Below are 26970 nucleotides of genomic sequence, written 5' to 3'. Positions count from 1 at the left end.
AGCACCAGACAATACTTATTGCCCTGCCCCTGCCCCACAGCCCTTGCTAGCCTGGGCTGCCAGAGATGTGGCACTGCAGAGGGGCTGTGGGAGGCCCTCCCCAGGAAGGTACAAAGGCAGGGAGAGACTGCTCATCGGCATGTGGCAGCCAGATACACAGCATCCATCAGGAGATATGGGAGGGAGTTAGGCTCCCCAGGCATGCTTACAGGAGACTGTTTTCAGCCCATTTGCTATGGAAAAGCTGAGAAAGAAGGGACAGCTTGGTAGCCCAGTAAGCATGCAGGAGAGAGGGACCCCCAGATGCTGGGTCCCCCTGTCCTCCCTCACCTCCTGGTATCCTGGATGTGATAGCTACATCAGAAACCGTCATTACCTATCTTGGGGCCCATCTCTTGCTGTCATCTTGTGTGGCAAGAGTCAGCACAGGTCCCAGCAAGTCTTGTGGCTGCTCTCCGTCTGGAAAGCAAACAGAAGATTTTATGAGAAAGTGAGAGACACAAGCCAGGCAGGGGCAGCACTGGTTTTAACCCCAACCCATGCTGCCAGGTAAGTGCTCCACAGTACTGAGAGTCAAACACCAACCCAGAAAACAGCCACACACTTATTCTGCTGGCTGGGCACACAAAGCCTTCCCTTCGAAAGGAAACTGCTTTCCCGAGGTACCCAGACTGCTCATGCTGGCTGCCCAGCTGCCTGCAGCAGGCTCTTAAGGGATTTGTGAGCCTGCAGCTCTCTGTCCCCAATCCTGGGGCTGTGAGTGAAGCATGTGCGCAGTGGGCTGTGTCTGCCCCCGCTGCCAGCCCCAGCTCCCTCCAACGCCCGGGGCTCGGTGGCACAAAAGACACATTTAATTCAGCAGCCTCTCCGGCCAGAACCAGCAAATCCCCCGTTTTCAATTCCACTTCCCTGCGGCTCTCACAGCCCTCTCCTGGGTCACCTTGAAAAGCCAAGGGCGTCCCTGGCACTGCTGTCCCCTCCCGGGCGCCCACCGCTCCTTTTTCCCCGTCACCACCTGCCCAGGCGCTGCACCGCTCTGAGAGCCCCAGAGATGCGGCCCCCGGAGCACCGAGAAGGGACCTTCCCTCCCCGGTCACCCCCTCTTCCCGAGGCAGAGGGGGATTAGCCGCCCGGAGGAACCGCAGGCCTGCCTTGTCCTTTTCCAGTCCGGGCGGCGCAGCATGGGGAGCTCCGGCACTTCTCGCAGGGCTTCACCTGCAGCGGGGCTGCCGGCGCCGTGTCCCCGGCCCCCCTGGGACATGCCCCGCGGACGCCCGCTGCAATGCCGCCTGCAGCATCCCTGCCCGCGCCCTGCCAGGTAGGGCGGAGGAGGAGGAGACAGGCAGCAGCATGCTGGGATCTGTAGTCCCTTCCAGCCCCGGCATGCATTAAAGGCAGCGCAGCCCGTCCCTGGCGCAGCTGCCCGTGGGGTTCTGGGCACAGCTCGCCTCCTCCCCCGGTAGGATCCTGCAGGCTGGGGAGCCTGAGCTGTGATGGAACCGAAACATAGGCGGCAGGATGTGGAGAGGGATTTTGGAAGCCCCTTGGGCTGCTTGGGAAAGACAGAGCAGGACAAAAGTATGCCTGCAAAGGCTAGAGGGCTCTACCAACCCGGCAGGTGCCACCCTGTTTATGTCGGAGCCATCTGCAGCACCGCTCCCCTGCCTTCCCACACAGAGAGCTTGGGGGCACGACAGCTCCTGCCTTGCCCTTCTGAGCCATCTGGGCTTCCAGACAAAACATCCCAAAATCCCCTCCTGGCAGGCTGCCGGTGCCTCGGCGGGGAGGAGACATCCTGACCCGGGATTAGCAGAGGGGTCTGCAAACACAACTGCCATCCCCTTGCACATAGAAACCCCACCAGGGCATTGCTTGTCTCCAAGCAAACAGATCTCAACCCAAAATAGGCAAGAAAATCTCAGCTTCCCCCGTGGGTCCCCAGCAAGCCCTCAACATGCTTCCCCTTGCCAGCCAAGCCCCTGATCCCCCTTCCAGCCCCCTCCAGGTCATATCGCTGTCCCAAGAAATAGGGGCAGGGACTGACCCCACGGACATACCTGAGGAGAGAGGACAGAGCCAGGGTGAGCCCTGTGTTCAGAGTATTTGAAGGCAGTGTGTCCCCCTGCGTCCACACCCCCGCTCTTGGGGGTGAGTGCCGGGCCCTGGCTCAAGTCACGGGGGCTGGAGCCCTGTGGGTCTAGCGGCACCCGCGGAGGAGGAGGAGGAGAAGTATCGGGTACCACAGCTGGCACACAGCCCAGGTCCCGCTGCCCAAGCATCCAGGGAAGGGAGGAAGGCAAGTGTGCCGTGGAAGGGATGGCAGGAGCCGGGGGTGTTGGGGAGGAGGCAGGGGAGGTCGGGAGTGAGACTCTGGGGGTGCTGGGGCAGGGCGCTCCGCCATGCTGCTTTCCCACCGCCTCCTGCTTCCGTCTGGAGAGTGCCCACATCCCTGCGTCAGGAGCCCGGCCTTCTTGGCAGGCACTGCCCGGCCGCAGTCTCCTGCCTGCTCTGTTTGTTTTCTGTCTCACTTCGCTAAATGCCTCCTAATTTTTTCCACAAAGAGACAGTGCCTGCCAAGGGCAGCAGTCATTACAGTGGGAAACACTTCCAGCTGCTGTTATAAAGAACCCTACAACAAACAGAAAAGGTCACAGGAATCAACACCAGCAACAGGTGGCAACCCTGCTCCCTCTTGGGGGGAGGTGCCCTACCCGATGGGACATGGGAACAGATGCCACTCTTCCAGCCGGCACAGCTCCAACCGCCTCCCGCAGGAGTCTGCTGGTGTTTAGCCCAGCCACCAGCCTCTGCTGGTGGTGGCTGCACATCCTGAGGGACAGGGAAAAGGAGGAGTGATGTGGGGCCTTGGCCTTTTCTTCCTGGGCATAGAGTAGTCTGTCTTACCCCCACAGAAGAAGCAAGATCACAAAGAGTGGGCTTAACAAACCATAGGCTACAACCTTTGAGCAGGTTCAAACAAGAGATGGCACAATTTTAATTGTCCTTTCATGCCACACAAAGACTGTGACAGATGCTAAGTGACACCCTCGGTGGCCACGTGCAGCCCCACTGCCAGCCAAGCCCTGGGAGCTGACGGCAGGGCCAGTTGTCACCAAAGCTGCCTAACCTCTGCAGAAAAACCCGCACTGCAGGACAGCCACACCTGCAGGCAGCCATTTGTCACCTGGCTTTGGACACTTCCCTACCTCTCCCTTTCCCCACATCTCCTTTTTCCCTGCTTCTGCTGCCTTAGCCAAGGGCGAGTGCAGTGCATGCTTAGCTTCCCACTTGAGCAATTCCCTGGTGCCATGTAGGCATGCTATGGCACCATGGAATTACACCCAGAATCACCAGCTCTAAAGAGAAGCTGTTTACAGCACACCAAGTGTAGAAGTGTCCTGGCAGTCCATAGCCAAGGGGCTGCCAGCAGACTCAATGACAAGCACCTCGTGTCCTCCTGACACTACTTGTCAGCGGATCACTTTGCAGGGATAATATCAGTACTTCCTCCAAGCACAGCCAAGATGGGACAGGACCAGTTGCCTCACCAGCCTTTCACCCCATGCCCTACATCTGCTTGCCCACTGGGCAACACCGAAGTTCTCCTGTCAGGAAGGCTGATCCAGGGGCCCCTCAAGGTTTATCTGCAGGCATGAAACAAGCCCAGCACAGGTATGCAAGTCACACGAAACCTTGGTGGCCATGACTCAGCTGGAAGATAGGAAGCACTCATGAGACTGCCCGTTTCATGAGATTTCATATGCGTGCCTGAACTCTGACCATGCTGCTTGCGGATCCTCCTACCTTGTGCCGGGGTGCGGGGAATCAGCGTCCTGGGCAGCGTCCTGCCCACCTCCACCATCAGTCACTGGCTGCGAGGACACGCGCTTGTATTTCACAAGACAGATGAGTTGTGTGCCACCACTGCAGTGCTGAGAGAAACACAAGCCCTCCCAAAACAAGGGTAGGAAGGTGCCTTGAGTCAAAGCAGAGGCTGGTCTGGCTCCAAGCTGGTCTCCACCAGAGGGCAAAAGCAGATGCTAGGAAAGAGTAAATGTGGCACGGGTACGGACTAACTGCCTGACTGTTCCCCCAGCCTCTGAGCTGAAAGGGACACGATGTTCATGTGTTTTGTAGCCATGGTGGGTTTCACTTCTGTGAAATCCTGCTTACCCCTTCAACTCAGGAGCTTCTGAGAGGGGGCAGCAGCTCTCCCCACATGCAGGGCCTCACCAGGGCTCCCTTGCCTTCGACATCAAAGGGTGGATGAACATTGGAGTGGCTGCTTTACAGACCTGGATTGTATCCACCCAACAGCACATTTTCCAAACCGAGAAATTCTAGCTCACTTAGTCATTCAGGCATGGCTCCATGCCTTCGGTCCTCCTTGTTGCTTTTCTCCTAACCTTTCCTGGCTCCTCTCGATCCTTCCAGAGGTGCTGATTCTGGGGGCACACAGGGACTGTGGGGGGGTGAGACACCGATTTGAAGAGTGGCACAAGGCTTTCCTGCTTTGTTTCTGCTTTTTAACTGGGAAAGATGATGCAGTATGTGTTTTTATGCACACTGAGCTATCTGAAATAGCCCCAGGCCTTGCTGTGAGTGGCCGGCTCATGGCTGGCTCAGTGCATAATCTTGTTTGCAGATCTGGGGCTTTTTCCCTTTCCCCCCTTGTCTATCACTTGATATTTATCTAAACTGAATTTCAGTTGCCTGGTGTTGTAATGGTTGTCAGTACTCCTCCTAGCTGGCACTTGTCCCCATGAACCTGAGTAATCCAATCACCTCAGCAAAGCCCTATCATCTCCTTGCTCATTCCCTTTTCCAGGTCACTCATGAATGTGTTGAAAAAGCATGTGACCAACGCAAAGATATCTTTTCACTGCAAAAACTGACTGCTGACTCCTACATCCTCCTTCCTGTTTTCATACTAATTATGGAGCCAAGTAAGGACTTTCCCTCCTGACCAGCAAGTTCCCTTAAAAACTGGGCTGAAAGCTGACTGGAATTTTTTTTTTTGGAAGCAGTGTGGGCACTCTGAGCCCAGACTCCCTAGGACGTGCTGCTCCAGTCCTGGGGGCCCCTCGATAGGAGCCTCCCCACCTGCCCACAGGCCCTGTCCCTGCACAGACACCCAGGACACGCAGCAGATTCAGCAGTCGGCTTTTCCCTGAAGTTCCTTCCGCCCTTCTTAGAAAAGAACGTCATCTTTCCCTCCTCCCAGTCCCTGGGGGCTGGGGCAGTTGTGAATGAATGACTAGAGGCCACACAGTCACAGCGAGCCACTTCATCCTCCCTTTCCTTCTGGGAAACATTGCCCAGCCCAAGACACTTGTTGCTGTTTACCTTTGCTTTCTAACCTTGCCTCTGCAGATGCTCTGAGGAGCTCCCCAAAGGAAGGTGGAAGAAACTGCTCAGGCTCTTGTGGAGCTCACAGAGGGGCAAAACCTTCATCTGTCTTTTCTGCTATGGTCTCTCTTTCTCTGATCCCTCATCTGTCCAACATCCTGTAGCAGCTTTCCTAGTCCTGGAGTGCTTTGTGAGCGGTTTCCATCAGCAAGTTGATATTCTTCTTCTCCTTTCTGCTTCTCAGTAAACAGCCTTGTGATGCCATCCGCTCTCCCAGCCCTACTCCATGCCTGCATCCTGAGGAGAGAGCTTAGCAGGGGAGCAGGAGGGAGCAGGAGGGAGCAGGTATTTCTGCCTTCTCCCTTGACTTGCTGTCTGCAGACAAAGTCCACTGCTTTGCCTGGGCTTGGCCAGCAGAAAAAAACCTCTTACAAGGTGCTCTGTGCAACACCCTCACCCCACAGAATGAGGGTCCCTGGGCAATGTTTCTGACCTGCTTCACCTCGATCCCTCCACTCCTCCAAGGACAAAAGGAGAGGCATCTCTAGACCCCCTCTGCCTCCGGGCTTGCTGCACTAGCAGACAGCACAAACTCCTCGTAGAGCAGCAGCTGTGGACACTGATGCCGCTCCCAGCACTTGCTGTTATCTCGGATGCCGGGTGGTGCAGGGGGAGCATTCAGCCCTGGTGTGTTCTGAACTGCGTAGACCAACCAGCTGCGAAGTCCCTTATCTGGAGAGTTAAAGGAGCCCTGAGAGGCTCCCTGGGGGCCCTTGCCCCTGGCAGGTAAATCGATCTGGCTGGGCAGCAAATTCCCCAGGGCCTGTCGGGACTTAAGCACTGTTGCTGAAGGGTTTCCCATCAGGTAGAAGGCAGAGCCAGTCTTAAAACTACCCTAGGTGACATTACTGAGTCCCAGGAAGCCCTGGACATCCACCTCTCCAGCGGGGCAGCTGCGTGGGTTCCCAGCCCTGACTATTACTGGTCAAATGCCATCGATGGCAGTCCCATGAAGAACCCACACACCTCTCTCCTCAGCATGTGGTGAGTGCCCAAGGCCAGGTGCAGTCTGGTCCCTGGCCAGAGAAAACCCCTCCAGGCACCCATACAACCCCCCAGGAGCAGAGATGGGTGCTCCCACCCAGCATCCCATCAGACGCTGCAGGGGGACATTGTAATGTCACAACAAGCTTACCAGAAAGGCAGGGTGGTCCCAGCCCCTTGCTCCTTGTCACTTCAGGCCACAGGACGATGCAGGGACAATGCCGCCTTGGGAGAGGTAGGAAAAGCCCCACAAATATTGGAGCCGTTGCCTGCTCCAGGGCCGGTGGTTTGGGGATGCAGGAGGAGATACAAGAGCCTGGGGGAGGGCAGGAGCTGGGGGGGGGGGGGGGGGAAACGTCATTTATGAGCAGGCGTCAGAGGAAAAGAGATAAGCTGATGTCAGGAGATTGTTTGCAGAGACGGGATTCTTCCAAGAAGCTAGTTTCTCTGATGGCACCCACTTAGGCTGCTCTGCCCAGGGAAAGGACCATCCCCTACAAGCCAAAACCCTGACCTGCTTCTTGGGAGGCTGTGGAAGGAGACATGTTTTTCCAGGGCTAGCTTCAAACTCCATTTGTTGGAAATTTACTAAAACAAAGACCCTTTCTCCCAAGGGCAAAGGGAGGGATTTGCTCAGGGCTTCACTCAGTGCAGCTGCAGAAGCCTCCAAGCCCAGGCAGAAACCATCTCCAGGACTTGGATGGTGCTTCCAGGCAGCTTTCAGCACCTCCAGGAACTGCAAGAAGGTGGGAAGGGGCAGAGGGTGACCCACTGTGGGCATGCACAGCTCATACCAAGCTCACAACACCTGACCATGGCTTCCTGAGGGACCATCATGGGTTTGGGGAGAGCCTGGGGGTGCCTCACCGCAAACCTTCATCCTTGCCTGGCATCCTCAGCAGACCCTCACAGCCCATGTCTGCAGGGCTGGTCCAAGCCCCAGGGGTGCCAGCATGGCCAGTGGAGGTGCTGCCTGGGGGCCACGGGGAGGGGAAGTGCTTCTGGAAGGGGTGCTTCCCTGGAATCGATCTGGGGGCTGCAGCAGGAAGAAGCACAATGGGAGGAAACCACGTTTCCGCTTCCAAGTGGAGAAAACCTTACAGGACACCTGGGGAGAACAACCGGACATCATTAATGTAAAATTCAGCTGGGAGCACAAGGAGCAGCCAGAGGCAGCCCCGAGCTGGAAGCAGGTCCTCCTTGCACAGAGGAGCCTGGGTCTTGATGCAGTAGTGGCACAGGCCAGCACATGCCAGGACAGCCATGCACAGAGGACAATGGCAATCCCAACCATGCACAACACAAAGCACAGCTATGGCTCTTGCCTGCCTGCAGCCTGGCTATCCCACAGCCTTATTTCCACACGGGTGGGAAGAGGGATGCTCCCTGGTGGGCTGGGACAGCGCTTAGGTAAGACCCCTTAGGATGTGGCTGTCAGATGCACCTCTTTTGCATTAGCAGCTTTTGCCCTCTCTGTGTTCAGGCTTGCTCAAGAGGAATCCCTGTCTGTCTGCACTGATGGTATCTTGGTTGGCCACACCTTAGGCAGCAGCTGAAGCACGTGAGAGGGGTGGGCTGAGCCTACAGGACCATGTCCCACTTCCCCCTCATGTCTGCAGCTGAGGGGAGCGAAGAGGAGCTTACAGCAAAACAGGACCAGAGCAAAACAGCTCTTAGCCAGACAAGTCTGAAGATAAGGACTCACTGAATGCGTGGGAGGAAACCCAGGGGATAGAATCCCACAGCCAACGAATGAAAGAGGGGTAAGATGAATTTTTCCGTAGCCTGCCTTCTCCTGGGCTTGGTAGGGTCATATCAGCCAATAACACATGGTTACTCCAAGGTCACTGCTTGGGGAGCAGCACCAGAGAGGAAGAGCAGGACTGCAGGAGGCCACCTGCCCCCAGCAGCCCCCAGGGTACTGGGATGTAGAGTGGAGATGATTCCCCCTTCATTGCTTCATATTCCTGGCTCCAGGACTGAGCTCAGAGCTGGCAGACCCCAGAAGGAGTCAGGCCAGGAACAACATAAAGGAGCTGAGCATGGAGAAACCTGCAGTGAAGGTCCAGAGGAGAAGGATGGGGACAGCTTACATTCTATTTGAGAGGTCCTCAAGACAGTCCTGCAGTGAGGGGCAAGGCAGAAGGGGCTTGGAGGGCTCAGCTCAACCACTCTCCCACCCCAAATGCCACCCTGCACTTTACAAGAACTCCTTTCCCCAAGGAGAGCCTGAGCCCTCACTCACTTGTCCCCAAAATGGGGATGCTTCTAGAAGAGCAGGAAAAGCTGGCAGCCAACCAGCAGTGAGAGCACCTGCCTGCAGCAACCCCCTGCCACCTGGCCACCTCCTGCACCCCACGGCACCTCCACCTCCCAGGAGAGAGGCTGTCCTTCCAGCTCTGGCTTCTTCCTTGATGGAGCCAGATTCAAAGGTGCAGAGCTGGCAGGACCCTCAGCAGGCAAGAGCTGCCCAAACCCAGTGGGAGCTGCTGAACTGTTGTCCCCCGAGCAGGTGGGAGAGCATCCCCAGGGCAGGACAAAGTGAGCCCTGCCCTCACACCTGGACAGCCCAGCAGAAGGCCTACAGCAGGCTGCCAGCCCTGTTTGAGGTGCAAAGATCATTTTGCTCCCCCTCAGCAGTTTTTTGGAGGCTGGTCTGGGCTGCACAGCTGTTTCCAATTTAGTGGAGGACACAGAAATGAAATCAGAGCCAGAACAACACAATCTTCCCTTGGTGTCACGATCACCCCAGCTTCCAAAATTCGGAGAGGCAATTCCTCCCCACTGAGCAGCAGCCCCCTTTGGCAGAAGCTGGGACAGACATGCAGGAGCCAACTACCACTGGCCTGTGGCGAGTCGAGGTTGGCTCAGTCCTCTGCATGTCAGCTGTGCCCAGTGGCCAGGACAGAAATACATGGGCTATCTTGGGTCCCCACAGACCAAAGGGGCCTTTCGCTTGTAGGCCAGCTCAGAATAGGGGCCCTGGCTGACCGCTGCTTTTGGCATTAAATGTCTGCAGCCCTGCTGAGAAAGGGGATGGTGAGCACAGAAGCAGGTTTTGGGACTTGTTGGGGTCCCGTGCAGTCTGTCTGCCAGCCACCCGTCCTGCCAAGATCCTGCTCGCTGCCCGGACAGCCACAGCATCTTGCAAATCCCGAACTGGCTTCAGATGCTAAATGCAGCTATTTCACAGTGGCTCTGCTCCAAGAGACAGAGAGTGTCTATCCCCCCTCACCTCAAAAACCCGCTTTGTCCCAGCCAAGGGGCACCCCACAATCCCCAGAAACAAAAGAAAGGGGAAGGGATGGATGTCCTGTCTGGGTCTGCTTGTGCCAAATCACTCACTTCCAAAGCTGCAGCCATCTCCAAAGAGTGGGGTAAAGGGGTCCCCACAAGTCCCAGAAGCTGAAGGGACTCGAGGAGCCACATACACCTGCACATTTCCCAGCAGGAAAGATGCTGCCTGCTGAAAGTTGGGTTTGCCATATCCCTGCTCTGTGGCAGACACAGAAGAGCTGTGTGGGTAACCCACAATCCGGGGACCAAGGAATGGAAAGCCAAGGAGGCAGCATGCTGTCAGAGATGTGGTGCAAGCAAAGGAGTTGGAGCAAACACCCAGGGCAGAAGCACCATCTCTGGCACCCTCTTCCCTGAATAAGTCAGCTTCCCCAAACAGCCTGGCAGGACTAAGGTCTCACATGAGGAGCCAAAGCAAGACTCGAGGCAGACACCTCCTTCGGAGCAAATAAGTCAGAGCCCAAACCTCCCACCCTTGGCACTGGCCTTGGCTAAACAGCAGCAAAACAGGGAAATCTTTATGCAAGTAGGATCAGGCAGGGAGAGAAAACAGGAGGTGGGGACAGCTGTGTCTGCCCAAATCCCATCAAAACAGAATCTCCCACACAACCAATAATAATAAGCCCAGCCACAAGTTGGGAAAGAGCAAGTCGCGTCCCTTCCAAATCCCAGCCTGTGCTGCTACATCCGTGCAAACAGCCACCGCCCAGTGTGCCACAGCCATGATATCGCAGCCTGTCTGGGACCCTGAGTATCCTCAGGATATCCCAGGGAAGCATGGAAAACTCTGGATGCGAGCCACCAAATGCTCTGCTCATGTGGAAATGGCACTTCGCAGCCGCTAGCATTGGCTTGCAGGCTCCACCAGCCTCTCAGCCTCCCCAGATTAATGTGGGGAGCAGAGGAGATGAAGGCAGCTCTAGACACCCTGCTGGGAGACCCAAGGTTACAGCAGCCTCACTGAGGTGGGCTGGCCATCTGGCAAGGTGTCCATCAGGGCTTGCCTGGGTGGATGCTGATGCACTCCCACAGTGATGCCAAGGGATGGGGAGCCCAGGGGCTGAGCCCTGCTGAAGCAATCCCCTCTGACACAGTGCATCCCCCTCACAGCCACAGCGAAGGAAGGGAGGGACAGCTGGTAGCAGATAACTTGTGTGTTGAGTATCGATTGCCAGGCTATTTACTGATGCTGTTTTGTTTCTGGTCAAAGGCTCCCCTTTTGGAGGCAGCCCAGCTGCAGAGCCCAGGCAAGGAGAACGCAGTGCTCTTCAGCACCTCCCTCATCCCCCGCAAGGCATGGATTCTGCATCATGTGGGCACCCCGTTCCCGCTGCCTCCGGGGTAACAGCCCTGTCCAGGAACACACTGGCAGATCGATGTCCTGATGTGGTTCACTACACAGACACGCCAGCCTTGCGTGGCCACAAGGAGTGGGTGTGAAGACGGGAAGGAGCAGCTGCAGGGTAGGGTGGATCACTTCATAATAGCTTGGTTGCATTGCCGTTGGTCTGTCTCCTCCTGTGGTTAATGGATAACACTCCTGCTCTTGCCAGGATGCCACGAAGACCCACCCAACCCTGCCATCCTCAGCCACAGCCCAACACCTACAAACCTTAATGGGATGAAAGCACTGTGTGCGTCCTGTGGCACTGGGCTCCCTGTGGGGGCAGAAGTCCAGTCCAGAGCAAATACCATCAGGGAGCTGAGCGTACAGCACTGAAGGAGGATAAAATATGGAATTGCCTCCAACTTGGTCCTGAGGCCAGGAAATAACAAGGCTTGTCACATGCAGAGCAGGCAAGGCAGATAAGGCTGGCATCTCCTTCAACCCTGAGCCTTGGGCAGGACTGAGAAGCCAGATCTGTCACCAGTCCCTCCTGCCACCCTGGCTGTTCTCCAGGGGTTATCCCCAAGCTTAAAACAGGGGAGTTCTTCTCATGAGGGTTTACTATGACCATGAACAAAAACTCTAGCAAAACTCCAAAGCCCTCAGGGGCTGGAGCCAGGTGAGCAGGCCCTCAGCTGCAGGTGTAAACTGGCTCTGTGTCCCTGCACAGTGTCAGTGGTTGGATGTGCAAGGAAAAATGAACCAAGCAGGGATGAGGACCATGTTTGGAGCCACAGCTTGGGCAGCAGAGAAGCCAAGCAGGGCAACCCAGGCAGGACAACCCTCTCCCCAGCAGCCTTGCAGGAGGCTGGAGCCACTTCAGTGTCAGTCTGGGGACGCAGATACACATTCAGGTTGATGGCTTGCCCTTGGCACAGCACGGCTGATGACACAGTCCTGCTGCCGTGACTGAGCCTCAGTACGTGGCCAGAGCAAGCTGCTCAGCACATGGGAGGCCGATGGCACGACCCTCCAGTCCCACTGCTGCTGCCCACTCAGCCACATCTCTCCCAGCCCTGCTCTTCACCTCCAGCCCCTGCCTGCCTCCTCCCTCTGCAGCTTCCTGGTCTGCTCACTCCATGAATTTCCAGCTGGAAATTTCACAGCGAGGTGCCTTCCTATCAGACTAGTTCTAAAGCAAATGAACTAAAGCAAGTCTCACTGGCAGTCGTGTGGTAGGAAGCAGCAAGAAGGCCCTGCGGAAATCTGCCTGATTTCCTGCTGACAGCTTCTGTACGAGCTGCCAGGCAGGCAATAGGTCTCTGCTCCCTTTTGGCCCCAAGGAAAGTTGGTCTCCTGGAGATAAAACCTGACTGTGCTCACCGATGGCTTAACCAAGAGGCTGAAAGAGAGCCTTGAGCACTGCACCCAGAACGCCGGGCTCACCAATTTGTGTCACAGTTAGTGCATGAAAGCCACACACACAGAGCTTTGAGCCTCCCCTTTCTTGGGGATTGGCAAGACCAGGAAAAAGCCTGCTCCAAGCCAGAGCAGGACCAAAAGGTCACAACAGTGATGTTTTTCATATCACCTCCATCAGCAATGAAATTAAGAAGGACTATTAGTGTTATTCCTACACAACAGCTTCCCTTGTCTCATGGGAACAGCAATCCTCAGAAGCATTCCTCATGCAGCATCACAGCTCTTCTCCAACACGGGGACTCCAGAGCCCATATACAGCCCCCCAGCTAGGTCTGCAGAATCTGGAGTGGGAAAATGGGGTGCAGTACTGTGCTGCTGCCTCAGCTGGGGCACTGAGACCCTCCAGACCACGCATCCTGATGTAACCAGACCCACCCAGGGTCTGCTCCTACTCTGCACAGTTGTTCCCCATCCCACATCTTGCACACTCTTAACCTAAGAAGCAATTACAGCTTCCTATAGCACTGCTTAATCAAATCAAAATAGCTGTGTGGCTGGTAAAACCCTGACTTCTGCCTGGCTGAAAATGCCTGTAGCTCACTCCACATAGTGCTCTGGGCCTCAGCTTGTTGGCAGCTGAGTAAGAGTTAGCACAGAGATGAGACTCTGGGAGCTGGCAGTCCTGCAGCCCCAAGCAGCACAGTGCTGGGCTGGCAGGTGTCTCAGGACAGAGCTTGGTGTTGGGAAGGCTCAGGAAGGCACAGGGAGGTAAGCGAGGTTTACATTATGGGGTCAGCACGGAGCTGGCAAGGACCACTAGAGAATGGAATTCTGTGGATGAGAGCAGGTGCTGCAGCTTCCGTAGCACTTGCCAAGGGCCTGGACATTACACTGAACAAAAACAACCAAGATCTACATGTGTCCCGTGAAAACCACCAGAAGCTGTTTGCTGGCTTCCCAAAGCCAGTGGCTGGTGCCTTTCCACTTGGACAGGGCACACAGGTGGTCCTGGGCTCCCTCCATCCCAATGGGCTGCTCCCTAAGCCCTGCCTCTGCCAGGAGAGCTGGGAATGAAGCTGGGCAGAGTGAGGAAGGTGCAGCATGGGAGTGGGTGAACGGGCACCTTGTCATCCACACCCTGGCTTACCCCCATACCACAACAAGGAATAAGACAGGTCAGGCCAGGGCAACAACAAAGCCCATGGCTCATCTTTAAAGAGGAAGAAGCTCATTAACACCTCCCAGCCCAAGATAATGAGAGCACGGATGCCATGCTGGGAATTGATGCCAGTAGTTAATTATGCAGCTTGGCAAGGACTGGAGAAAAGGGACAACTGCAGGATGCAGGTGCCATATTGTCCTGTGTGCTGGTGCTACATCTACTGATTCAAGCTGAAGTGAATTTCTTCAGCCTCCTCACTCCAGGTATTTGATACAGTGTAAGCCTCCACCTCGTGTCTGTGCTAGTTGTGGAGGGAAGAGTCATCCTGCAAAGCATCTTCTGGGTCTGATGTTACAGCCCTTGGTGCTGAAAAGAAGGTGCCTTTGCTCTGTGAAAACCTTTTTGGTGAGCCAAGAGCAAGCCTACCTGTCTTTTCCAGGAGCAAAAAGCAATGGCAGGAGCAGGAGTGCTTTGGAGGGCATACATGTGGTGTCAGCACCGGACTGACACTATCAGTGGCCCATGAGCTGCACAAAGTGAACCCAAGGGAAAAGCATCCCTGCACAGCCACATCCTGAGATAGCTTTGCAGAGGAGGCAGGCTCGAGGGAGCCTGAGGCCGTCCAGCACCTTCCAGGGGCTGGTGAGTGGAAACAATGCCACCAAGCTGGGATGCAGTGCAGAAGGAGAGTGGGATTTCCCATGTCGGCACTCACAGAAGTCCCTCAACTGTGTCTGCTCACAACAGGGAACTGAGGGGCTGTTGGGCTGCTTTCTGTTTCAGAGCTGCCGGGAAGTGCATCCAGCTGTGGCCAACAGCTGCACAAATTCCTCCTGTAGCCCCTAGCCCTGGGGATCAAGGATACAGGCTTTACTTGTCTGCGATCCCACAGCTCCGGGGCTTAGCCGCTGTTGCCTTCCCACACAGTCTGCAGTTCCACAGCCCATTCCCAAGAGGCAGATGGGAGTGCTGGTGAGTACAGGCAGGGACTGTGTTGGTCTGGCAGTATTAGCATCCAGCAGGGGTGTGAAGCTCAGATTTAACTACAGGGGTGAGGAGGACAGCACAAAAGGGCTCTACAGGAGCTCTTGGTGCTTCTGCTTGGACCAGGCTCTCCCTTAACGCTGACGGTTTGCTCAGGAATGGAAAGAAACACTCATTGAAATCTTCCACAGCATCCCACAGCCAACTGGGAGCATTTTCTTGAGCAGGACCTGAAGCAACCCTGACCCAGCAGTTTTTCTGTCAGCCGAGGGGGCTCTGCCCCACTTCTCGCACAGCAGCACACGACACCCTGCCCACGCGCCTGCCAGCGGCTCCCCACAACACCCGTCGGCTGAGGCACGGTGGCAGACACTGCCTGCCGTGCACACGCGCCACTGCTCGGCAGGGATGTGCACCTCTGCGGCCGCAGGAGCGCTGCACAAACCCCTCGGTGAAGTCCTGCGTCCCAAGTATCAGAGCATCGGTGCGCTTTGCATCCCCAGAGCCACGTGCTGGCCGCTCCACTTCGCATCCCCAAAACCACATGCTCTCCCCCCGGCAGGAACTGTGAAAGGGGATTTGTAGTTGCCGTGCAAGGTAGCAAGGAAGAATCCCCCCCCAAAAAGCAGTATCTGTGCATCTTACACCCCTCCGGCCCCCCAACCCGCGACTCGCACGCCGCCTCTCCCCACGCTGTGGCGCCGGGTTCTGAGCTTGGGGCATCCCCCGGCTTCCTCCGAGGGCTGCCCACGCACCCGGCAGCTTTGAAACGCCTCGTGGAGCCTCGGAGGGAGCCGGGGTGGCCAAAAGCTCGGCGACTTTGAGCCAATACCTGGAACGCAGGCGCCCACCGCTGCCTGCCGGCTCCGGCTCCTTCTCTCGCCGGTGCGGATGAACCCGCCGCCTCCGTCCCGCTCTCTAAACTCCTCCTTCCCCTCCTGCCGCCTTCAGTGCCACGCGGTTCCCGCGTGGGAGAGGCGGCGGGTTTCCCCGCTTCCCGCCCCTTCCCCGCTCCCCCCCGCCCCCGGGAGAGAAAGGGTGAGCAGAGCCGCGACCCCTCCGCGGGCAGCCGTGCGCACCTCGGGGGGAACCCACCTGCGCCGCGCTGTCCGCGCCGCCCCGCGTTCTGCTGCTGTCCCTTCCCCTGCCCGCCCCTGCCCGCCCCCATTTTTACGCCGACTGCAGCTCCACGCCCCGCATCTGGCGGGAAAACCCCCGGCCGCGGGCCGCCTGCTTCTTGGGAAGAGAGAGCAGAGCAAGCCCTCTCTAACTCCGGAGCCGCACCCAGCGCCGGGTTTGCGTTAATCTCCATGCGTTAGTAAATATTATAGCTGTAACGGGAGCTATGCATTAAAGTATGGCTCTGAATGGAGTGTGAACTGGCCCCTAAGTTTGCTACGTTCCTCACTTGTCCCACATGCTGCGTTCTAATCCAGACAAAAACACTCTCTGCTGGCACTCACCACCTAAGGGTGTAATATATATCCTTATTATACATATACGGATGTGTATATATACGTACACATATACATACACAAGCGTATATATACATACGCATGTGTATACACATATATAAATAACTGTCTGGAGTAAGTGATCTAGTGGGTGTCATCCCTGCCCATGGCAGGGGGATTGGAACTCAATGATCTTCCAACCCAAACCGTTTATGATTCTATAAGTCACAGAGAGGATTAAAGACAGCTTTTTGCACTGTGTATTCGTGGTGGTGCTACCCAGGATGGCAGGCAATGTGCAGAGCCCTGTGAACCTTAGCAATCCCCCTATATTCGGAGGATATAAGTACCGTGTGTATGCAGTATCCAAAGGGCAGGAACAAACTCTAAGATGAGTTTTTTCAGGCTGCCGCCTCCAGGCTCCTATCTTTCCAGAATAAATATCTACTCCGCTGTGATAAAAGCCTGTTGCTCAGCTGAACTGCAAACGTGGAGGATTCCTCAGGTACTTTGTCCACCAGTAAAGGGGAGTGCACCTGTTTTTAACCTCATATCAATGCAGTTAAACAGTCACACAAGTTTGGGGGTTTTTTATGTAGCTGGGTGTTTAAAGGAAAACAGGGCACTCCTGGCTCTCTCCATTCACTGTACTGTGCGGACACAGGCAGTGGCACCAGGAAGTCCCCGCAGCAGCTTTGACCATGAAAACATTTGTTCCATTAATAAACAGCCTCAGAAAATTCTCTGCAGATGGTGATCAGTTTGGGTTAGAAATTAAAACCAGAAGTTAAACACCCCCGAAAGCTCTGTCAGATTCTCATTCTCACGCTCTCTCAGCAAGATGATCTCTAACACACATCTTCCTGCAGAATCCAAGCACCAAGCTTGTATTTTAAGACAGACCTACAAAACATTGCCACATAAGCAAAAAGTCCTCAAAGCCCAAGAAAAAGACAGTGGTTACAGGGCTGAGACAACTACCAGTGCTTTCTGATCTGCAACGATGACACTGCAGAGTGTCACCCTGAGGAAGAGACCTCTTCACTGATCTGCTCAGTAGCAGCCTCCACAGCTGGATCTCTCCCTCTGTGCTGGTCAGAGATACTTGTCATGGTTATGGGCTTCTGGGGTCAGATACGAGGGTACACTAACAACATGAAGGGAGCAGCAGACAATGCTGCCAGATAGTAAGACAGGAGGCTCTTCTCTTAAATTTAAGATCCATATCAGATCAAATTAAATTTAAAAGCTCTCATGTCCAATTAAAGCTCCCAGGCTGCATCTCCCAGGCAATGACAGATCCAAGCCTTGGGCCTGCCTTTCCTCAGGCCCCTTTCCCTAAGCCATTCTGATCTGGAAGGTCTTCTGGTTAAGCTACAACACAGACAAGACCTCTCTTCTCCCCACCTTGCCTCACCTCGTCTTTTCTCTCCTCTCCTATCGCCTCTCTTCTCTGCTAAATCTGAACAAAACAGAAAAGCAAGGTCGCCTGCTTGGGATGTCTCCTGTCACCTCCTCTCTAGCTCTGAGATGTGCCATGCTGTCACCCACAGAGCCCCACAAGCCCCCTTGGTAGTCCCTGGAACCCAGGATGCCACAGCAGCTTGGGTGCCGTGTTTCTCCTTGTGATGTCCACACTTGCTGCTAAGCAGCATGAGCATCTTTACAATTTTATTTTTCTCTATATAAGCTCCAACTTTAGCACAGACTAAAAGCTGTGAGAACCAACTCCCCCAAGAACTTGAGGACAGGGTCCAGACTGGCGTTGCCCAGCCAAACTGACACTGTGCTTCCAGAAGCCAGGACAAGGCTCTCAGCATCATTATAACCTCAGATCCCATCGGGAGGAGAAACACCACAAAATTTACCTTTGAGTGGATATTCCAGGAAGTCTCTCCTTCAGGACAGGGTGGGTGTAACCACTGCCTCACCCCAGGCTTTCAGCAGCAGGGCTCGTAGCACTTACCATCACCAAAGTACAGGATTAAATGTTCTCTAATTTGCAGCTCTGGTCCTGTCTGCACAGCCACTCCCCCAAGCAGGGGAATCAACATCTCTCAACAGAGACGTCTGTCATTGGCGAGGGGGGGTTTGAAATCCATTAGCGCTGAACAGTGTCCCAGCCACCGGTGACCGCAGGCAGACAGGAGGCCAGCAGACAGGCCCGAGGGGAGGCACGGAGAAAGGCAGCTTCCAGCTCCTAAGTACAGCACGGGCTGCTGGCTGCTTCCCTGCACAGACCTGTGCACCAACCCATCACCAACTTGCAGGACGGGGCCTAATGATGTCTTCTCTTGTGTAGGTAGAAGACCTGGAGCGAGCAAGACACCATGGGGTGAAGAAGGCTAAGTCTGGGAGAGAGTGAGTGTCCTTTAAAATCCAGCCCTGGCTGGTGCAGGACAGGAGACATTTCACTCAATGTTCTCTTCTCTGTAGAGGCACTTCAGCCCCTCAGCGAGCACGGCTGCTCCCAAGAGTGATGCAAGTCCTTGGGTTGTGTAATGTCAATGGCAGCATGCAGTTTCAGAGGGGTGACACCCCCTCTGCGGTGTATGGGAAGGTAACAAATTGCACAGCCAATAACAACTCATTTATTGCCCCACAAACATGAGCACTTGCTGCAGGGCCAAGCTGCCTTGCTTCATCTTGGCAAAGGTGTTGTGTTTGAAGAACCCTCTGCTCCCAAGTGACTCTCATGTTATCATCTTCACCTCTGCGTGTACAATAGCAAACCTCCCAGAAAAAACAAACAGCTACGGAAACAGTCTCTGCTCCAAACTGGAAACAGCTGTGCTTTGCCCAGCACTGGTACTGGGCCCACCACTGCATGACCCACAGATCTAGATGTTTCTCCCCAGTGTAATTTGGGCAAGGAGAAAAGGCAGCCTCAAGTGTGGCCCAGGGGCTTGCTGCGTTCCCACCCTCTCCATCCCCAAAGCAGCAGCACAGTGCCAAAACACGCTGCTGCTGTTGGCAGATTGCTGCGCTCCCCAGAGCAAAGGGAGAAGGCAAGGGAGGAAGGCAGCCAGCAAAGCCTCTCCCTTACATAAGGCTGGGAGTCCCATGGACATGCTTCCCAGAGCATGCTGGTGGGGCTGAAGCTGCCCAGCCCTTTGAGTTTTCTTTCTGAAAACTCGAACGTGCACTGCGGGCATTGCGACGCCGTCACCTGGAGCCCAATTTGTACGCTCTGCTCACAGCTAGTTTGTAACAGGCAGAACAAACAGGCGAAGTGCTCTCCCTTCAGTGATGCTTGCTGCCAACCTTTCACAAAAGCTGGGTTTTTTTTTTCCTTCCTCCCTTGTAGCAATTCCCTGCTTTAACTAAAGCTATGAAATCCAAAAGGGGAAAACAAATAAACAGCTGGTTTGGAAAGCAAGAGCAAAAAGGGAGATTTATTCCGAGCAGTGGATAATGCATCACATGAGCTGAAGGAATATTTTTGGTGCCTCTTGGGCAATATCTGAGTTTTAGGGCCTGAGGAGCTAGGCAGCATTTGCAGGCACTTAATGTTTTCAGAATCCTTTACACTTGGCACCCACGTCGACCGTTTTCCTTGGAGATTTCCAAGCACTTTGCAACCATACATTAATTAACCCACCAGCCCTCCTCTGCAATGAGATTTCCCTTTCCCTGTAATGTGCCTGTGCTAGGGACAGGGGAAACTGAGGCATGGCAAGGCCATCAGCCTGCAGCAGGGCTGAGGCCAGGGGGCTGCATGCCATCCAGCTCTCCTTTCCATTGCAAAGCCACCCTTCCCTTTGCAAGCACGACCCACAGTGACAGTGTTTCCCTCCGTTGGATGCTGCCTGCCCCATTCCAGAGGAAGGCATGGGCAGTCAGCTCAAAGAGCCTCTGCACTGGCCCTCGGTGCCATGGAGCAGAGAAACAGAGAGCCAGTATGTCTGAAAGGCAGAGCAGGCAGGCAGGAGTGGAGTGGCAAGCAGATTAGCAGCTGTATCCAATTGCCTGCGTGTGTGAGAAGGCAGCCCTATCGGGAAAGGGGGGAAAGGGGCATTTTAATCAGTCACATGGAGGGAAACATAGAAGGTGCCGAACCTCTGTCAAGTGCCAGCGCGTTATTAATCTATTAGCCAACGGGGGCAAAAAACCCACTGCAGGCTCCCAGGAATCCAGTTATAGTGAGACTACAATGATCATGGATGCTTTGTTAGTCAACAAAGCATCTCAGCCTGTTGCTGAGATCAGCAAATGGCTCGGGGACCGATTATTTTAGTTTTCCTCTTCCCTTGCTGGTCCCAGCTGACCCTGGAGCAGGGTCCTGGCTGAAGAGCTGCTGGCAGACCCTTTTGGGGCGGGAGATCTCCAGTCATTGCTTGCAGGACTCCTGATGGTAACCCCTGGGCTCTCGGTGCCCTGCATTTTGGGATGAGGTGGTTAAGGCAGAGGTCATGCTCACCTGATGGCCTGAGCCTTGTTGGGATGAGGTGGGTAAGGAGTGGGCTGCAATACTCTCCTGAACTCTGCCTGTGGCACAGAGATCCAGCTGGTACATCACCGCTTGCAGGGAGCCACGCAGACCTCCAGCATCCTGTCGTCCCTCTGCTTCCTTGCACGATCCGGCCTGCAGGGATAAAGTCAGGCAGCTGCCTGTGACTTCTTCACTAGCGGGCTGAGGGCAGCAGGAGCTCACTGCCAGCAGCGGAGCAGCCCTTGGTGAAACCCTCCAAGGAAAGGCAGGGCAGGGGGAGGCTCCTGCTCCCAATCAGCCTCACCATCTCCCCGTGCTAAGCATCCACCTTTGCTGGTAGCACTGAGATGCAATGTGGTGATACCACTACTCCTAAAGCACTCACAGCCCTGGTGAGCAAATGGTCTGGAGACACGACAAGGAAGGGCCTCCCAGCCCAGTGGCAAGGCCATGGGTGTTTTCCAGCTGGGCAAGCAGAAACAAATCCCATTGTCCACTGATTGGTCCTAGTTCAGCAAGGGACCCGTGGTGCCCACAGGGCTCCTGGGACCTGGCACGGACAGTGGGGTCCAGTCAAACTCCAGCCCCCTCTCAGGCTGCTGGAGGTGGGGGCAGCCTGCCCCAGTGGAACAGCAGCATCTTTGGGACACAGGGCATCCCCCTGCTGTCAGGATGGGGGGACACAAGCCCCTCTGCCCAAGCCACTGCTGAGGGTCTCCCATCCTCACCATCTTCCTTCGCACAATCCTTCCCTGGCAATCCATCCCCAACCCTCTGCCTCCCTCCCTGCACTGCTGCTACCCTCTCCCGAGCTCCAGCTGCCCATGTGCTTTCTCCTACAAGCATTAAGGGAGTAAATACTGACTAATGGCACCAATTACCAGCTGAGCTGCTGGGTGCTAGTTACTGAGTGACAGCTGTGCCGCCACCGGCCAAGGGTGAAATGTTACCTCACAGCAGGCAGTCTCCGCCTGCCAGAGCCCAAGCTGAGGCCTGGATAAACTTAAGATACACAGTTCAGGCCCCATTTGTACCAGAGGAGACAGGGTTAACCCCTGGCTCATCGACAGGCAGGAACATCCTGTGGCGTTCAGAAATGGTAGCCCCGGGCACAGACCACTCCAAGCACCCGGTCAGGGTGTCACACCAGGTCTCCTTGGCGGAGGATGGAGCTGGGGCTGGCAGAGGGAGCCACACTATAGTCAAGGTCATCTGGCCCATTGAAGCAGCGCCGGGGGCACATCCTGCTCCTTAGCTGGCAGCACCAGTCTCCCACGATGGAGCACAGCCATTAAGGAAGGAGCTGGCTGGCACTCAGCCACACTCGTAAAACACCGTGGGGGAGCTGTGGACTGTTGGGAGCCAGGGAACCTGGCAAGAGGAAGAGGGGTGGCAGCTGCCGTGTGGTCCTGTTCCCCCCTCGACAAAGTCCATCCACACCCCAGTGTAGCAAGGTGCCCAGCGACTCCCAGAACCATCTAAAAGGCAGAAGGCGGCTTTCTGGAGGATGGGTGAATCCCAGCTCTGGAGGATAGCCTGAAGCAATGGCTCCCCATCAGCCTTCCCGAGGCACCTTGGTGGCAGCAGGCAGAGCCATGCTCCGGCACTCAGGGAGTGCTGCTGCAGCCAGAGTCTGCCCATCCTGCGTGGCAGGGCAGGGCCAAGGTGCCCACCTGCTCTCCCAGCCAGCCTGCTCCCGGGCAGTCTCTGTGCTCACCACGGGGACCATGGCACATGGCCACCTGCAGAGATGAGAGCTCCAAACACAGGTCCAGGAGTTCTCACAGCCGTGCCAGCCCTGGTCTGTGCCTGGCCCGACATTTGCTGGCTGGTGTGGAGGAATTCCGCTCTGTGCAAATGTCTGGCAAAGCTGACTAAATCCTGTCTGGAAACTAAGTCCATCCAGTCATGCTTTCCCCTTTGGGCGAATCAACAGCGGAGCTGTGGCTGAATGCTCCTAAACATCCCCCAGGGAGGTCTCCAGGAGGGCCCTTTCCCACAGCTTCCAACAGTACCAGCCGTTCATCATTTCTTCTCCTTGCCAGTCATGCTTCCGCAGGTTCCCAAGCTGAAACGAGGCCCCCAGGCCACCCAGTGGAGCACAACCATGGGACATCAAAAGAAGGGCAGGCCAAACCCATGACCAGCAGCCCAGCTGCCAGGGTACCGCTGGGACTGCCCTCCCCCCTTTCCTCAGCCCCTCTGCAAAGCTGAGTCTCCACCCGTGGGCAGAGGATGCTGTAACACGGACCAGGGAGGAGGAAACCCTCGGGGGGTCCTGCACCCCTCACACGACGGGCTGGGGTACGTGGCTGGGAGCCTGCAGCGTCCCGCGCCCATGCCGCGGGGGGAGCGCGGCAGAGTTGGCCTGTCGCCGGGGGGGAGGCACTGTCCCCTGACCCCTTCCCACCCCTCTGCAGAGCTGCCCGACCCCGCGGGGCCCTGGGGGGCTCTGGGGGGCTCTGGGGGGCCCTGCGGGGCTCTGTGGGGCTCTGTGGGGCCCTGCGGGTCTCTGTGGGGCCCTGCGGGGCCCTGGGGCCGGCCCGGCGCTGAGCACCCGCAAACTCATCGGCGGGCGGGCCGCGGCTGCCCCCTGGCGGCGGCGCGGGGCGCGGGCCCTCTCCCGGCGGGAGCGGGAGCACGGGGAGCCCACGGGGAAGGAATTAGCCGGGCGCGGGCTTAAGCGGCCCCGCGGAATGCGGCGGCGACGGCGGGGGAGCAGCATGCGGGGATCGCAGCTGGGGCGTTCTCCCAGCAGCGGGGAGCTGGTGGCTGGTGGGAAAGGGTCCGGCATTCCAGGGTGGGGACGTATGCCAAGCCACCCCTCGGGCGGGGGGTTTAGGGTAGGGTAGGCACGGGCCCGAGCACTGGGGTCACCATGAGGATGAGGAGGCAGTGAGCTGCAGCAGGGAGTTGGGGGAATAAATGGCACTGGGAGCCAAGTGCACAAAGTGGGGCAAGGCACCCCGAAGAGTGGGCTTGTTGTGTGTGCTGTGCTAATCCGTGGGGGGACTGGAGATGAGCGGGAGCTGGGAAATCTGGGAGTAAGCAGGGAAGTCCAGGGCAGAAGCAAGGGCTTTTTGTTTGAAGGTGGTTTAAAGAAACCGAGTTTGCCTGTAGGTAACACACTGTGCAGAAGGGCAGGGATAGGAATCAGATCTCAGGGTCAGGATGGATCGATCACATGAGGACACAACACTGTGACAGTCACCCTGAACATGATAACTATCATGCGGGGCTGTGCTTGCTGCTCAGCTGCAGGCCACAGACGGAGTCCTGGCTAGTCCCCTGAGAACCCCAAGTTCCACAAGGACGGGATGGGAAAAGGCATGAAGTGCACCTCCTCAGCATAGGTTACTTCCCAAAAGGCAGCTTGCGTCCCTCTCCCCTTCATCCTGGGCTGTGAGGCATCCAGAAGCACCCTTGTGCCACTGACCCAGTGCCCCAGGAACAAGAGGGCCTCCTGGCACTACCCTCCCCTGGACTTATGGCCTCAGGCTTACTCTATACATGCATACTCAGCTGATAGAGACTCAGTCTCCGGGGAAACAGCCTGCTCTTCTAACACTGCTACCCAGACCCAGTAAATCTCTTTTCTGGTAAGCCAGGTGACAAAAGTCAGCCCTTACAACACTGGTGGCTGGCTTCCCACAAAGATCCCTCTTCTGGGGAGGAGCTGCAGACATCACCAACCCCCTGTCTTCTCCACTCTCCACACAGGATCTGCCATCTCCAGAGGATGCAAGCAGGTGGGAAAGTCTCACCTGGCTTTTGCTACTGCAGTATCCTGGGATGGCAGAGCTGGGAAGATCTCAGCAGAGCTGAGCTGCTATGCAGTCCCCAGCAGTGCTGCTGCTGGCCCTGCTTTGCACTTGCAGTCATGGAGGTGCTGGGTTCCCTGAAAAAAAACAGGCTTCTCAAGAAGGAAAAAAGCTCCACAAAAGCCTAGCTTTCTGGAGATCCCTGGAGGGTCTTGTTGCTGGCAGTAGCTCAGGGCAGGGCTGCTGTCTTTGATTCTGGACAGGCTTCTCTGCCACTGCTGCCCGTATCGCCCATCCTGCTGGTCCCAGTGCAATCCAGCTTGCCTTCAGGGATGCTCCAACCATTCCTGGCAGTGAATGGCAGGATTTCTTATATGTCTGTGGACAAAACAGCTGGTGGAGCACAGCTGGTGCTCCTCCACCACATCCTCCATCACCTTCCCTGCACAAGCCTGAGGATCATGACAGATAAGTTTCACTATCTCCTACCACCCAACTGTGCCAACTTCCCTCACTCCCTACATTTTCTGATCCATTCCAGCCCCTACAGCACCCACTCCCTCCCAGGACAGCATCAGGGCACTGGAGGTATAAGGACAAAAAGCAGCAGTGGGGACCCTGTTTTCTCACCTCTTGCATTAAGACCTTTACTGGGGCAGCAGGGCAGTGCCCTGACCTTGAGAGGCACCACTCATTTGGGTCAAGGGCCATGCTACGAACCCTGCTCTGCCTGTACCTTCACCTCTCTTCCGCCTGCACACGAGGTCAGGCTCCTGCAAACAAGCCTTGGGTCATGCCTTGGACTCACAACGCAGCCAGGACCTCTGCGCTGGGCCAAATCACACCGAGGGCAGCCAGGGAATGGTGCCTGGGGAGAAAGGACCTGCATGGGGAATGGTGCAAGGGGGGAGGGCAAGCTTCCAGCGGTCACTCTACAAATAGAAAGGGTCATGGGAGAGTGCCCAGCTACTACTGGGGCAAAGGGCCTGCAAGAGGCGATTTGGGCTGTAGAAGAAGCTCTGGCAGGGAGGTGAGCGGTGGCACAGCCCCAAGAACCCCAAGAACGTGGAGGGCTCCCTGAAGGTGTTCCCTGTGGTGCCGGCAGCCCTGGGGCCGTACAGGAACATGTGACTGGCGGGGCAGGGAGGGAGCCAGCACTCAGAGAGGGCTGGGACTGACACAGGAAGATGACGGGGCCAGTAAGCGGCGGCCGTGCCAGTGGTCGGGTGACATCTCCACGGGCAGGGTAACCAAACACCGTCCCCAGCTGGCTGTATCGGGGGATGGCGAGAGGGGAGGCGTTTCTTGCCCCGTGGTACTGCGTTCCCGGGACAGCCTCCCTGACCGGCCCCGCGGGGGTCCTGTAGATGGAGGGGAAGGGAAGGCAGCAGCACCCAGCACCGGCAGGGTCGGAGCCCCGGTCGGACAGTCGGCCACCTCCGCAGCCCCGGCCACCTCCGCAGCCCCGGCCGCCGCGCACGGCCGCGGGACGCCTGCCAGGGCTTCCCCGAGCGCTGCTGCCGGGGGTCCCGCTCCGCCCCAGCGCCCACCCGCACCCGAGGCAGCCGGGGCACCACCACGTCGCTTACACGTTTCCCCGGGAGCTGCCGGCTCCTTCCCGCGGCGCCGCCGCCCGCAGGGCACGGTCCCGTCCCGCACCGCCCGGTGCCAGCGCTGCCGGCCGCGGCACGCCGGGTCCTAGCGCTTCCCGCCGCGCCAAGGGCACCGCGCGGGCGGGCTGGGACAGCCCTCGGCTCCGGGCCCGCCGGACTGCAGCCCGGTGCCCCCACCCCTGCAGCCCGCTTTGATCCGGCCCCCCCAGCTGCATCGGCCGCACCTGCGAGCGGGATGCTGCTGGGGTCGCCCCGCTACCGCAGCTCCGGCACAGGAATGCCCGGTGCTCTGGCTTTTGCCCAGTGTCTCCCCTCTTCCTGGAACAGACAGCTGGCCCTACTGCCCCGGGAGGGGGGCATAGCCGCGCTGTCCTTTTGCCTAGGCAAGGAGGGCAGGGTGCCGCAGCCAGCCCCTCCACTGCTGCTCCCCCGTTTCACTCCCCTCTGCGCCGGGGTCAGGCTCCGAACCCTCCTTGCAGCTGGGGACTAGAAAGCTCCGGACCCTGGCTGGGGTCCCTCAGTGTGTGATGGCTCCAGAGCTCAGCACAGGCTCCGGCTGCAGGGTGACCTTGCAGCAGGACTGCCGAGCAGCCGAAATGGAGGACAAGACCTTGGCTTAGTGAAGGGGGTTGGAACCAGACCCTCTCCTTGGTAGCCGGCAGAACAAGGCACATCAGGGACAGTGCTTACTCTCGTCACCTCCCTGCCTGCACCCGGCCCTTACCTGGATAGCTCAGCTCTCCTGATGCCAGATGATGCTGCCTGCAGACTCCTCACTGCCTGGTGCTAAGCAGGGTTGGATTTCCCACGGCAGGAGGACCAGGGTGCAAAGGCTTTGCCACCCTCCAGGCTCTGCAGCCGGAGTGGGTTTCAGAGCCCTGGTGCTGGCTGGGGCTGGCTGAGCACGGCTTCCGCTGGCTCAGCAGGTGGAGGCTGCATGCACGGGCAGATTAGTGGGGGGGGAGAATTGGCTTCTGCCATAGGAACTAAAGGCGGGATTTGTCAGCGGGTTGCTGTGGGGCCAAGTGCCAGCACAGGGGAGGAGAGGGGAAGGCTGTGGGTGGGCTGTTGCCTCGGGGGTACAATGAAGCCCGTACTACAAGGGGGGTACTGAAAATGGTGCTG

At 56.9% G+C, this 26970-nt stretch overlaps 1 protein-coding gene across 7 annotated transcripts in view; it reads right to left on the bottom strand.

Moving 5' to 3' along the window:
- Positions 1-26711, bottom strand: part of SLC29A1 (solute carrier family 29 member 1 (Augustine blood group)) — a 33910-nt gene extending 7199 nt beyond the window's left edge. The window contains exons 1-3 of one of the 7 annotated variants that reach the window (XM_032102706.1): positions 26570-26711; positions 20460-20624; positions 377-459 (exon numbers count right to left, since the gene is read on the bottom strand). In XM_032102706.1, the coding sequence (XP_031958597.1) occupies positions 377-405 (29 nt within the window). In that variant the 5' untranslated portion in view covers positions 406-459; positions 20460-20624; positions 26570-26711. Of the gene's footprint in view, positions 1-376; positions 460-1151; positions 1267-2057; positions 2395-15417; positions 15564-15680; positions 15739-17907; positions 18178-20459; positions 20625-25821; positions 25894-26569 lie in introns of those variants that run through there. The other 6 variants (XM_032102708.1, XM_032102710.1, XM_032102705.1 and 3 more) reach the window with 6 other exon arrangements.
- Positions 26712-26970: the final 259 nt, after the last annotated feature.

Source organism: Corvus moneduloides, chromosome 3 (assembly GCF_009650955.1).
Source record: "Corvus moneduloides isolate bCorMon1 chromosome 3, bCorMon1.pri, whole genome shotgun sequence".
NCBI classification, from domain to species: domain Eukaryota; kingdom Metazoa; phylum Chordata; class Aves; order Passeriformes; family Corvidae; genus Corvus; species Corvus moneduloides.
The sequence above is the reverse complement of the archived record's forward strand: the minus strand, read 5'-3'. Positions and strand labels throughout refer to the sequence as shown.